The sequence below is a fragment of the Macrosteles quadrilineatus genome, unplaced genomic scaffold, assembly GCF_028750875.1.
Source record: "Macrosteles quadrilineatus isolate MER2022 unplaced genomic scaffold, UCM_ALF_1.0 Scaffold_4__1_contigs__length_99947679, whole genome shotgun sequence".
In the NCBI taxonomy this organism is placed as follows: domain Eukaryota; kingdom Metazoa; phylum Arthropoda; class Insecta; order Hemiptera; family Cicadellidae; genus Macrosteles; species Macrosteles quadrilineatus.
Window position 1 is genome coordinate 37,983,533 of NW_026542597.1, and position 13,413 is coordinate 37,996,945.

Consider the following 13,413-nt stretch of genomic DNA (forward strand, 5'->3'; position numbering starts at 1 on the left):
ATAGCCTACTTTTAAATGGTAGGTAATTTATTCCTAGTTATGGATATAAAATTTACTTACTTAAATGCTACAATACAGACTTTAAAATCTATCTCTACATATATTACAATGAGGGCTCAGAATATTACTAGCTACAAAATATATTTATAGACACAATATAACATAAATTGCTCAATTCAAGTTTAACATTATTGATATCACTGATTTAACGGTTTCAACTTGTAAAATACATTTCCAACATTGACCAAACAAACCACAAAATTACTACTGAACTGCATTAATGCCCATCCTATAACGGCAAAATAATACCCAACATTTATTTATTTTCCCCATTTAATATCACATTAGAACTATCAAAGCTAGCGCAGGTGGCCGCTTGGTGCGACGCGCAACGGCGTATGGGGCAAAAATATACTGTGACACACTATCGTACATTGAACCAATCTTTTCTTTGATCTTTCGCCAAAAAACGGCCTCCAGAGAGCTCGTCTCCCTGCTCGGCCTGATGTTTGGTTCGCCGTCTGGTTCGGTGTACGGACCCCTGACACACTATCGAACATGCCCCCTTCGACCTCCCTTTCCCTGCTCGGATCGGGGAAAAGTCGATAGTGTGTCACTGTCTTAAAACCACCCTCAATCAGTGACGTAGCCAGGGGGGGGGTCCTGGGGGTCCGGACCCCCCCCTTCTGGTCTTAAATATATTATTTTTTGTTAAATTAAATGTAGAATTATATAATCGTACTGTATTGACCTTGGGGTTGATTATTTTCAATGCCAAGAGAGCTAAAAAAATACCGTTTTAGGGTCTATATTTTTAAAAATTTCCCGGATCCCCCCCCCTTTACCCGGACTCCCCGGTCGGTCGACCCCCCCTATTTTGAAATCCTGGCTACGTTACTGCCTCAATGACAGGCACAGGCACATACATGTAAGTAAAAAGCTAGCTACAGCTGGTCCTTAAGGAAATACAAAGTTTCTCTACCTTTCTATCCAAAGTCAATATCAAAATCATGGTTTCCCGACTCAATCTTCTATCCTTATTGCGTTTATCCACCACCTCCTCCACACCTTTATCATATTTCCCCAAACTATCTTCTTTAGTCCTCAAAATACATTGTCTAGTCTATTTTACAGTATGTATCCCTTAAATCGTCTACTGTTATAGTAGCAGATGTATGGTTTTCAATCTTCAAAGGCATTCCTCGCCAATTTACAACTCCAGTACTGTCAACTAAGAAATCCTTCATTACAAAATCAAAAAACTCCTCTTCCTTGGGTGGCAGTGGATCTTGCAAGGGGAATCCATCCACATAAATCCTCTCACCAGGGACAGAATTAGGCCAGGGTTGTAAAAGCTCCAATTGCTCGCCAATCTGGAAAAGGTTAAGACACGTTACTTACTAATAAAATCTAATTTTGGCTGAGGAGTATTGTGGAACATGTTACTGAAGTTAACTATATTGAGTATTGACGAAGAAATTATAATATATAAAAATCTATGAACTTTTACCTTTGGAGCTCCAAAGTCAGATATATTAGCAAGTATGACTCAACAAAACTGGCTGAAAGTTGTATTTGACATCATTCTGCTACAACCTGGAAGTCAAGTTTAGAACTACTAAGCTAGGGATTTGGGTGAAACAGTGTTTATAGTGCAGCAAACTGTCAGGTTTGGCCAATGGATAGGACACAGTACTAAGACACGTCGCACACTGGGTCTGATCATCTAGGCTCAGGTGGTCTAAGTAATGTCGCACACTGGGTCTGATCAGCTAAGCTCAGGTGGTCTAAGGCAAGTCACACACTGGGTCTGATCAGCTAAGCTCAGGTGGTCTAAGGCAAGTCGCACACTGGGTCTGATCAGCTAAGCTCAGGTGGTCTAAGGCAAGTCACACACTGGGTCTGATCAGCTAAGCTCAGGTGGTCTAAGGCAAGTCGCACACTGGGTCTGATCAGCTAAGCTCAGGTGGTCTAAGGCAAGTCGCACACTGGGTCTGATCAGCTAACCTCAGGTGGTCTAAGGCAAGTCGCACACTGGGTCTGATCAGCTAAGCTCAGGTGGTATAAGGTAAGTCGCACACTGGGGCTGATCATCTAGGCTCAGGTGGTCTAAGGCACGTCACACACTGGGTCTGATAAGCTACGCTCAGGTGGTCTAAGGCACGTCGCACACTGGGTCTGATCATCTAGGCTCAGGTGGTCTAAGGCACGTCGCACACTGGGTCTGATCAGCTAGGCTCAGGTGGTCTAAGGCACGTCGCACACTGGGTCTGATCATCTAGGCTCAGGTGGTCTAAGTAATGTCGCACACTGGGTCTGATCAGCTAGGCTCAGGTGGTCTAAGGCACGTCGCACACTGGGTCTGATCAGCTAGGCTCAGGTGGTCTAAGGCACGTCGCACACTGGGTCTGATCAGCTAGGCTCAGGTGGTCTAAGGCACGTCGCACACTGGGTCTGATCATCTAGGCTCAGGTGGTCTAAGTAATGTCGCACACTGGGTCTGATCAGCTAAGCTCAGGTGGTCTAAGGCAATTCGCACACTGGGTCTGATCAGCTAGGCTCAGGTGGTCTAAGGCACGTCGCACACTGGGTCTGATCAGCTAGGCTCAGGTGGTCTAAGGCACGTCGCACACTGGGTCTGATCAGCTAAGCTCAGGTGGTCTAAGGCAAGTTTATGCAGCTGTTACATACAGCTATCTGTACTCTGTGCATGCACGGAAGTTACTCTGTTCTTCCGTCACTTCTGTCCAAAATCGCTCGCTAACCGAAACGAAAAGTGACTAAGACGGACGGAGCGGACTGAACTGAACTGACGGAACGGATCCAGAGTGCGGCTCTACATTTGGTTTTTGAAATTTGCTGAAGCGTCCCAACTGAGCGGACTAAGTATGTGACGTGCCTAATAGTGAGGAGATAAACTGATTGCCCAATTAACATGGGATGGGATGCCACAAATCAGCCATTGTGATCCTGTTCATTCATTCACTGTGTGTGTATTCATTGAACACATTTGTTTTGAAATAACTTAAATTTTTGTTTTTATTAGATAAAAAATTAAATTAAAATATTATAAAATATGCATAGTTTAATCTTTGGATAGTTCATAGAGTTCAATGAGAAAACAAAACTTCAATCATAGAATTCTTATTGGATTGGAAGATCACTAAACTATGTTCTCTAAGAAAAAATTACCGCAGCTAGTCCCTATAAAATGTGTTTATACTTAATACTTATGTCAAGTTAATTATAATTACAGAAAACTCTGTGAATAGATGAAGAGTGTTCTAAAGTTTAAGAACAAGCCCATCGAGATAAATTGAAATATAAAATACCTCTTCTCCTTTTTCATCGTATTTGATTTTGGTTGCAAGCAGTAACATTCCAGTTTTGGATTTAATTTCTCTGTCGTCCAGCGGAATAACATTGCATAATATCACTACAAGTTTATTTAAAAGATCTGTCATCTTGTAACTTTCTTTCAGAGAGGTCGCCTGCAAAAAAAAAATTAAAACAAATACAAGCAGGCAATAATAATTCAACAACAATAAAGTGCAGTAGAGTACAAATAATTAAACTAACTCTATCTAACAAGCCAGCAGTCTTAACTAGTGAGATCAGGAGTGATATCTGATTTTGTTAGTTTTGGTGCCAAAAAGGACATTTATTAGGATGATAGCTAATAAATAAATCTATCTGAGTCTCCATGAATCATTTGTGCATTTGTCTTCTTTGGCTGAATTTATTTATATAACTCTTTATAACTTACAGTTGGGACCACGTAAGATGGCAGTTGGTGCCAGCCAATCACAAGACAAGGCTAGTGCGATGTTGCCACATCGCCCGTTTACAACACTAATTAAAATATACTAAGCAATATTTTCAAATCAGCTGGTATTATTAGATTTGGCAACACCGCATGGTTCTCATTGGTTCATTCAAAACCATATGGTAAATAGGCTACTCCCTCAACTGCAAACTTATGTGGTCCCGACAATAATTTTATTCATATAAATAGTCTACAGCTCAAGATTATTTGTAGTTAGGATATGTACTGCAAACATAAATTACTCACAATCAATCTGGACTCATCATAACTACCGATATCAACTTCTGAGATGTACAACATATCATCAGAATCATGTTGAACGACTTGTGAAATTCTTCCGACCCGTAAATCCATCTGGTTCGGGTTTTCCACATCACCGTCCTGCCATTTCAACCCCTCCTGCATCTTACGGAGTTCTGTTCGAGTTATTCCTGCAAACTTGATATCCTTCATCTCATCGGTCGGGGGGAGATCAGGAACACCTTCTTTATCGTCATTACCTTCACCATCTTCATCTTCTTCTTCACCATCATCATCTTCTTCTTCACCATCTTCATCTTCTTCTTCTTCTTCGCCATCTTCATCTTCTTCTTCGCCATCTTCATCATTATTTTCTCCATACTCATCTTCAACATCTTCTCCATACTCATCTTCTTCATCATCCCAGTCAGTGTCTTTTGGTTTACGAAACTTTTTTCCTCTTTTCCGTGGAGGAGCATAAGAAGATGATGAAATATCTGGATCACTTTCGATTATGTCTAAGTCTGGACCTATTTGAAAATTAAAATCTTTTGAATGCCACGATGTAAATTATTGTTGATACAAAAGGATTCAATGTGTCTCATGAGTCATGAAGTTTAATGATTTTCCGTTTATTTTAAAGATTTAATACCATATGTTGATGCTAATATTTTCCAATAACTCTTTATGTAGTGCGAAGTTATGGTGACCTGAATTAGAGTAAAAATAACTTGATTTTACTCAACAAAGATTAAAAAAAATTTAAATAGCACTTAACCTTTTAGCGAATTTCCCTATAGGGAAGTGGCTATTACCGTAGGTCTCATGGTAAGACCTAAGCCCGGGACCGATTTATTTTTTCATTTTGATGTCCCCATAGGCCAAAAACACCATTTGCTCAAATTTTTATATATCTATATATAGAGATATATATATATACAGAGGGGTGCAAAAGTAGGTATACAGTATTGAAACATTATAGAAAAATATATTCACTCATATAAAAAGAAATTTATTTGAAGAGTATTAAGACACCTAAATTAACTCTTAAAAATTTTGTAATTGATAAAAAACACTCACTTTCTTGTGTGTTGTGTGTTGTTATGTGTTGTGTGTGTTGTGTGCCTGTTTGTACTGTATACCTACTTTTGCACCCCTCTGTATATATGTGTATATATATATATGTGTCCATCCGCACGATAACTTGAGTAATTTTTGTCCGATTTTGATAAAATTTGGTTTGAAGGTGTAAGGCAGGATAAACTTGAATGAGTTCGCGAACCAGCATGATCGCACTATGGGGACGGGGGTTTATGGGGGGTTTTATGGGGTAAAAATAGGTTTTTCCCATTTTTGACCCTAAAAACACAAAATTTCACAATTTCTTTTTAAACCATTTTGTAGAGCTTAAAAAAACAAATAATTTAGTATATTGAAGCGTTACTATGCGCCTAATTGTTACGGAGAAAATTCAAAAAAATTGTAATTTTAAAATTCCCATGTTATTCTTATGGAGAATAAGTCAATTGTTTTAGTTTGCTTGTTTATGAACATATTTTGATCGATTTTGGAAAATACTTTTATTTCTAACTAAACTATTATCATTTTATAAAAAAAATCTTTTTTACCCTCCCTGTTGCAGCAAACCTAAGTACTCGTTAAACTAATTCTATTTAAATAGGAAATAAATGTGTTATTTTTGTGGAGGCATTTTAGTGTAAATCCAATCAGGTTAATGGAAATTCGCTTAGTCTGCAGGTTTGCTGCGGCGGGGGTATTTAATTTTCATTTTACAAAATAATATTATTTCAATTAAAGTCTTTTAAACACTTTTCAGAAGATGATGTTAACATATTCCATGCCTTACTAATATAACCTTTACATGGCGTTTTTGAACAAATATCAGGTGCTTAAATTTTTTAATTTGCTTCACATCAAACTTTCACTTGAAAATTATACATAAAATGAAACAAGAACTCAAAAACATACTCCCTTAGTAGATTTCCCATCCTTATGGAACAGCTGAAGCCAATTTTACTATTCTGTTCGGTGTACTGTAGAGTCGTATTTTGTTAATACGAACAATATTATAGTTTGCGAAACTAACCCTAAAATAATAGAAACAAATAGTAAACAAAACACGACTCTACAGTATACCAGACAGAACTAACAATAAAATTTTCTTCAGCTGTTCCATAAGGATGGGAAATCTACTAAGGGAGTATTTTTTATCCACGCCATAAGCCTACAAATGCTTAATTGGAGCACTCTTCTTTTAAGGCACAAATCAAGCCAATAAATGAGTTATTCCAAATCGTTGGCGTCCTCTGAGCAATTCTTTTGAAACTACAACAATCAATATTATTTTAAAAATTTGACTGAATCAACTGATCTTCCTAATTGATTTAGTTATAAAAAAAATCTCTTACTAGAAAGCACCATTGTGGTGAGTGTTTGTTGAAACTTCAAGTTAATACGTTTTTACATTAGGCTATTTATAAATGAAAAATTACAAAAAAATAAACTAAAGGAACAACACTACTTCACACTGAAAGACACTTACATTGTGAAAGTTATCTTTTATTTATACATTAACTTCTTATCATTTGATAAACACAATGAATGAGTTTCTATTTCTACAAAAGTTCAATTCTGGTTTGAAATAATTCATTGTAATCTTGTTACGAGTACAGTTCAGAGGGATTAAGGTTTAATTGCATTACGTTTTGAATTGACTATTAACTTATGCATGATGGATCACAAATCTTGAACTAACATAATCAATCCACAAATCGAGCCCCTTTTACATTGCTCAGCAACGGCATGGTGAAAGCCCAAGTTTAGAAATATAAGTTAATGAACAAGCTAAGCCTCCATGTCAGTTCTCTTATTAGAAATTTTGAGTCTAGGGTAAAACTTGATGAGCAAAGTAAAATACATTTATTTAAAAAATGATCTAGTCATTTGTTACACATTGGAGGCAACTACGTGACCTGGAAATGGAGTACAGGAATCTGGTCTCTAGAGAATGTTTGCATTTAATGCTCAGACATCACAGTTTGCTCCAAGAGAAGCAAACATTGTTTCTTCTATATAACAATCTGAATTATGTTCTGTTGATTCAATGGCTGCATCGTAGCAAAGATGTAAGCTAATTGGTGATATCCAAACAAGATTGTACTTTAACTGCAAACTAGCTGACCAGGGAAGCATTGGTAGCATAGTAGCTGATCTTTGTACAGGCTTAATTTTGAAACAATATTTATTAAATGTGTTTAGGTTTTAGTGGACATGTTTATCCACAAGCTATCATGGTTTAGGTGGTATTGGTCGGATGCAAAATATAAAGTGTAAAGTAGGAAAAACTAAAAATGATCATATAAGTAAAACACAATCTACCATCCCAGAGCTATATTCAAGGCGTTATGTTGAGGCCGTGATCCAATTATGGCATACTAAATAAATAACAAATTCTCTAAGAAAAACAGTATGACAGCACCCATTGACTAGTTGCTCCACCTACAAGACTGATTATCTATGTGTTTCTATTTTAACTTTTAATAATTACACGTAACTACCCAGTACCACTGTCTACAGTAGAACGTCAATTAATGGGATAAATTGCGACCGTACCACATTCGGGTACCTAACCAAAAATTCAGATGATTGGATTTTTCCTAGAATGTGGGGTATTATATTGCGATCGCAGAACATTTCTGCAAAGCTCTCCTGATCAAACAATTCAAATGTTTGTTGCGATTGCGAAGGACGATGATATGTTTGTGACCGCGGGGGACAATGATGTCTACAAGACCAGAGGGAAATACTTAAGATCTTGCTGTGATCACGGAAGACGATAATGATGATTCTGTGATCGTGGAAGACGATGATGTTGTCCACCACTGGAGATGTTCAGGATTTAACTGGATTCTGCCTTCTCTAATAACAATAACTATTTTATTACTGTTGATTTGGGTTCTTAGAATCCTTACTGTGACCAATTTGAATGATCGGCGATTCGGGTAGTTGGAATTTGGTTAATCTGAATTCTAATAAATTTTGACCTTTCAAAGAATTCTTTTATAACGTTTTATGGTATAGATTCTTTAACACATTGACATATTCAAGTACAAACTTTGAAGTTTTACAAATTATTATTTAGTAAATGTTTAAATTGTGCCAGTACGACAGCTAAAAAGATGATTGTCCTTAAGATTTCAAACACAAATCACTAACTTGGAGTAAATCCAAGGACGATTTTTTATGTGTGTGTATGTTGTGTAATTTTGTCTCTGTATACATTCTGACGAGTCCTGGATTAACAAATTAAGGTGAGTTGAAGCCCACAAGTTGATCAATATAATAAACCTCACCTAAAAACATGTCTTTCAAAAATAGGACAAATCACTGAATCAAGACAGGAATTTACCATCTAAAACCAACCTAAATGACAACAGAAATAAATTAGAAAAGACACATCATTTCAGGAAGAATAATTAAGGTAAAAAAATACAATGCGATTCACTAAAACAACTTATAAACAAAATTTATTTTAAATAGAATTATGTTCACTTCCTTGTACATTACGATGCATAGATCATATTTTTTTTTAAATAACAAGACTTACAGATAAAATCTACTTCTAGGGGCTGGCTGAAAATTAAAGTCATCTGTACATCAGAATAAAACAATCACAGCCAGCAGTTGTCTTAGTATTAAAAATTCTTCATTTATTTTTTTACATGGTCCAGGTTAATGCTCTTTGTTGTTCAACCTGCAACAAAATTTACAATAATTGTAGGGTTAAATACAACAGTATTAATAACTTGGTTCTAAATCTTCTTAAAATAAAAAAGCTTTTTTACGTGGAATTAGTTCATTACAGGAAACATAAATAGGGATTTAAGTGCATACTACCAGTTTTACCAATGACAATATACCAAAACTATTCTTTAAATTACACTTGAAAGGAAAGCAATGACGCTGATTTGGAATTTTTGTGAAAAGGGATGGAATTCAACAAACTTACCTGAGAAAACAGTCCAGGGCTAAAAGATACACAATTAAAGATCACATCTTCAGAGAGCAGCTAGGAGATAAATACAATCTCCTAGCTGAAGAAGTCCTTCATTGGAGACATATTAGTGTTACGTTCTGTGACCTTTTCTTGTGTATCTATTGTGTACCTCCTAGACTACAATTTTCTCTGTTTTTTTTTTTTTTACACTAGCATCGCTCCTGCAACGTGGTCGTCAAATGGGTAGATAAACAATAATAGGCCTAATTGAACAAATCTTCTACTTTAAAATAGGCCGCTTCACATAAATATTCTTTTAACATCTTCTTATATTTATTGAAATTTTGCTCTTGGATAATGTTCCTTGGCAGTGAGTTGTAGATCTTGACACTACTAAAATATGGGCTCTTGCTGGCCAAAGTTGAGTTAACTTGGGGTACATGTACTTGATTAGCTCTTCTCGTGTTGTACTGATGGACCAGATTGTTTGTGAAAAAGATGTCCGGATTATTTCTCACCAAGATGGCAGATTCTAAAATAAATAGTGATGGGAGGGTTAAAATTCCAAGGTCCTTGAATAGGGGCCTACTGTGAGCAAGACGTTGAGCACCACACATTCTCCTAATAATTCGTTTCTGGAGGAGAAAGATCCTATTGGCCATGGTACTACCTCCCCAAAATACTATTCCATAAGATATTATACTGTGAAAACATCCATAATAAACTTTTAACAAAATGTCAGTCTGGACCAATTTCTGGAGCCTAGTAATTAAATTGATTACAGATCTTAATCTTGAAGCTATTGAATTAATATGTACATCCCACTTTAGATTTTCAGTTATGTGCAGGCCAAGATATTTTACTTTTTCACGGGAAGTGAGTGCAACCCCATCTAGCACTAGTTGAGGAGCTGGTTCAGGTTTTTTCCTATTGTAAAATTCTATAAGGTTTGTCTTATCAGAGTTCAAGATCAAGCAGTTTTCGTTACACCAATTTTGCATTTCAATTAGACTAGATTGAGTATCTTCAATAAGACTGACACGATCAGAGTTACAGATTAGGTGACATACATCGTCAGCAAAAAGCCACACATTCCCAGATGTTATGGAGCCAGGTAGGTCATTAACATAGAGCAAGAACAATAGAGGCCCTAGGTTTGATCCCTGTGGGACACCCACATTCATGGCAGGGGATGGAGCCGACTTATATGTGCGTAGAGTATTGTCATTCCCCAAATGCTTGAGTGATACGACCAGGTGGCGGTCTCTTAAATAAGAGAATATCCAGTGCAGAGGTCTTCCTGCAATTCCCAGGGAAAGTAGTTTACGAAGCAGGACACTATGGTTTAGTAGGTCAAAGGCCTTGGTCATGTCGTAAAACAGGCATAAAAGGCTCTCAGAAAGATCCAGGTGGTTATAGATGTTCCTCAGGAGGGCAAAGACAGCATCAGATGTAGACATATGTTTTCGGAACCCAAACTGACTCTCAGTCAATATATTATTTAATTCTATAAACCTAAGGAATCTCTTCAAAAAAATGATTTCAAATACTTTTCCTATACATGGTTGCACAGAAATCGGGCGATAATTACTAACGGCAAGTGGATCAGCCTTTTTATACACAGGTACTACTTTAGATGTTTTTAACTTTGTAGGAAAACAGCCAGTTTCAAAGGATTTATTTATTAAATTTGCGAGGGCTTCAATAACATTTTCATTACAAAGCTTGAGGAGGCTGCATGGTATCTCATCAACACCTGAACTTTTCTTGGATCCCAGTGAATTTACCACCTCCCTCACCTCAGCAACAGTAGCATGTGTGAGAAAAAAGCGTCCCTCACCTAAGTCAACAGGGAGCTCAGGAGCACAATTGTCATTTGCCAACCTAGAAATTTCCTCATAAAAGAACTCACAAAAGTGATTTACAATTGTTTGGGGGTTTGTCACAACAACATTATCAATTTTCAAGCTTAAGTTAGTATGTGTTTCATAATCTTCATCACAAAGTGCACGGACCACAGCCCATGACTCCTTACTAGTATTTTTTGAGTTTAGAATTCTATTACTAAAATAAGACTTTTTTGTCATAGTAACAAGAGACGAATGCTGCCGTTTGGCCCTTCTGTAGGCCCTTTTAACATCTTCTGAACAACCCTGCGACCTTGTGTCCCAATACATTTGCAAAAGAGTCTCATGCGAGAGTACAACATCATTACCAATCCAAGAAGAGCTAGGTTCATTTCTATTAGGTTCTTAGGTTTCATTTCATTTCTTCATGTTAATATGGTTAAGCTCCCTTTTTAAAACAACACATAAATAATATTCTTTGGAATATGTATGGTTTTGTTTATGTTATTCTAATTAGTTAAGAGAAACAATGAGTTGATCAAAAATCTATTTCTATTGTCTGAATACATATAGGTATTGCTATGTTGAGATTTCACCTTTTCAAGCCCTTCGACACATAAGATGTGTTGGTTGTCTTTATATTTATTATATGGTTTTTACACATATTAACTAAACACTATTTAATTACCATGTTAACCAATTCAGATTATTGAAAACTTCGTAGAATGTGTATTTAACATATAGTGACTAGCTGAAAAAATTCTTACAAATAAATTGAGATCGGCTTTTTGAGTCCCTAGTAAAAGTTGTGATTTTAAATGTAACTTTTCAGTGAACGCTAGAAACATAGATAAAACATACTACAACAACATACCTTGAGAATTCTACTAAGTATCTTGTGAACTCTCTGACGGCGAGTCAAACTTGAGTGGCTTTGAGAAGTTGGCAGCGAGACGAGAGCGTGGAGGTCGTGTCGAGTTCCGCCCAGAAGACGCAGGCTTAGACTCTCTCTGACCTTGATTCTCCTTCTACGAAAAACGTTTTGTAAAATATCGCTAAGACGGTAACAAACAGTAGTTTTTGTTGCTAGACTAGGGGTTAGCGTTCTGGATTCAATCCCCAACAGGTTCACAGCATTTGAGCGATTTGGACCACTTTCCCTTAAAAGCCTTTGTGAACCCTTAACTTAACGCCACTAGCATTGGAAAAAAGATAATCAACATATTCAAGGACAATGGAACATCAACATCTTAACATAAATACAATAGAATGATCAAGTTTCTTGCATTTACTGAAATATTTACCTTACTGTTCTTGGGATGTGCCAAACATATTGATTGTTACACAGAAATCAAGCCATTAAAAAAATTGATGAGCAGTATTAAACTTCATGATTAATACATCCACTGAGCTAAGAAAAAAATTAACTGGCAGAAAAATTAATCACCATTAAGGTAGTTAAACCTGGATTAATTACTTATTTCTATAAAATAAGCCAACTGTTTGACAAAGTTACTGTTGATGTACAGTATTTCAATAAAATAAAGAAAATTAGAATTGGGCGTAGTGAGGATAAGAAGACCAAGGAGCAGTGTTTTACTGAAAGGACAACTTTTTGCTAGCCGCAATATCTATTGTGCAACAAAAACAATCACAGTAAAAAAAACTAAGGTAGAAAATAAAATGTACACAAGACAAAATGTAAAAGCACACACTGTGATATTTTATAACCTATATGTTATTTTTAATAAATAAATAGCTTAAGCTGGTCTATATAAATGGGGTGTCACACGAACTACTTCAGTATACAAATGTAAGTGATAAAATACAAAGGCCCATTTAGTGCCGCTGAACTAATTCATGGCATATGTAAATACTTAATAGTAAGTAATAATGAAGAAAATAGTTTAAATCATCAATCAAGGTTTTATTTATTGTAAAAACACAAATTGGAGCAACACTACACTTTACAGTTGATCCACACACTATTAGGCATATACATTTACAGGTACAACATGATATTGTGACTGTACCTTAGCAGGAGGTTGATGCTGTCTGACTTGGCGGGGCTCCTGATTGTTGGCGGGGGGTTGCTGAGGTGGAGGGGCTGGCTGAGGTTGTTGCCGGGTTCTAGACAGTGCTTGCAGTGGGATGAATGGAGGCCTCACTCCAGCCTATATGTTTAGTAACTTTAGAACTATGATGCATTGTAATTTTATTTATACATCTTAAACATTGATAACAGTTCAAAAGCTGGGTTTTCCTAGGCGTGGAAGCGGAGCGCGGAGAGAGGAACGCGGAGAGCAGGAAAGCGATTAACATGGCGTTCTGCTCCGCTTCTAGGAAAACAGAAACATTTAATTACCTAAGACAAGAGGAGTCCGCTCTCCGCGTTCCTCTTTCCACCCTCCTCTTCCGCGTCTAGGAAAACCCAGCTTTAAGGAGGTTTTATCACTAAACCTCAACAATTTAGGACTTTTTCT

At 36.7% G+C, this 13,413-nt stretch overlaps 2 protein-coding genes across 4 annotated transcripts in view; both read right to left on the reverse strand.

Annotated features, from left to right (window-relative positions):
- Positions 1 to 906: 906 nt before the first annotated feature.
- LOC128993246 (aminoacyl tRNA synthase complex-interacting multifunctional protein 1-like) lies at positions 907 to 6,599 on the reverse strand. The gene is made up of 4 exons (XM_054417028.1): positions 6,496 to 6,599; positions 4,073 to 4,596; positions 3,333 to 3,491; positions 907 to 1,373 (listed from the first exon to the last, which is right to left on the reverse strand). Exons 1-4 carry the CDS (start codon positions 6,506 to 6,508, stop codon positions 1,119 to 1,121), a joined length of 951 nt encoding a protein of 316 aa, XP_054273003.1. The 5' UTR covers positions 6,509 to 6,599; the 3' UTR covers positions 907 to 1,118.
- A 1,987-nt stretch (positions 6,600 to 8,586) lies between these two features.
- Positions 8,587 to 13,413, reverse strand: part of LOC128991308 (5'-3' exoribonuclease 1) — a 71,127-nt gene continuing 66,300 nt past the window's right edge. For all 3 annotated transcript variants that reach the window (XM_054414105.1, XM_054414106.1, XM_054414104.1), the window contains 3 exons: positions 12,964 to 13,104; positions 11,805 to 11,958; positions 8,587 to 8,840 (listed from right to left, as the gene is read on the reverse strand). In XM_054414105.1, coding sequence (XP_054270080.1) covers positions 11,818 to 11,958; positions 12,964 to 13,104 — 282 coding nt within the window. In that variant the 3' untranslated portion in view covers positions 8,587 to 8,840; positions 11,805 to 11,817. The remainder of the gene's footprint in view (positions 8,841 to 11,804; positions 11,959 to 12,963; positions 13,105 to 13,413) is intronic.

Coding starts and splice junctions, on each gene's coding strand:
- LOC128993246 (XM_054417028.1), bottom strand. Junction 3,492..4,072: donor ATGATGAGTCCAGATTGATT/GTGAGTAATTTA, acceptor TTTTTTTTGCAG/GCGACCTCTCTGAAAGAAAG. Junction 1,374..3,332: donor ACGATGAAAAAGGAGAAGAG/GTATTTTATATT, acceptor AACCTTTTCCAG/ATTGGCGAGCAATTGGAGCT.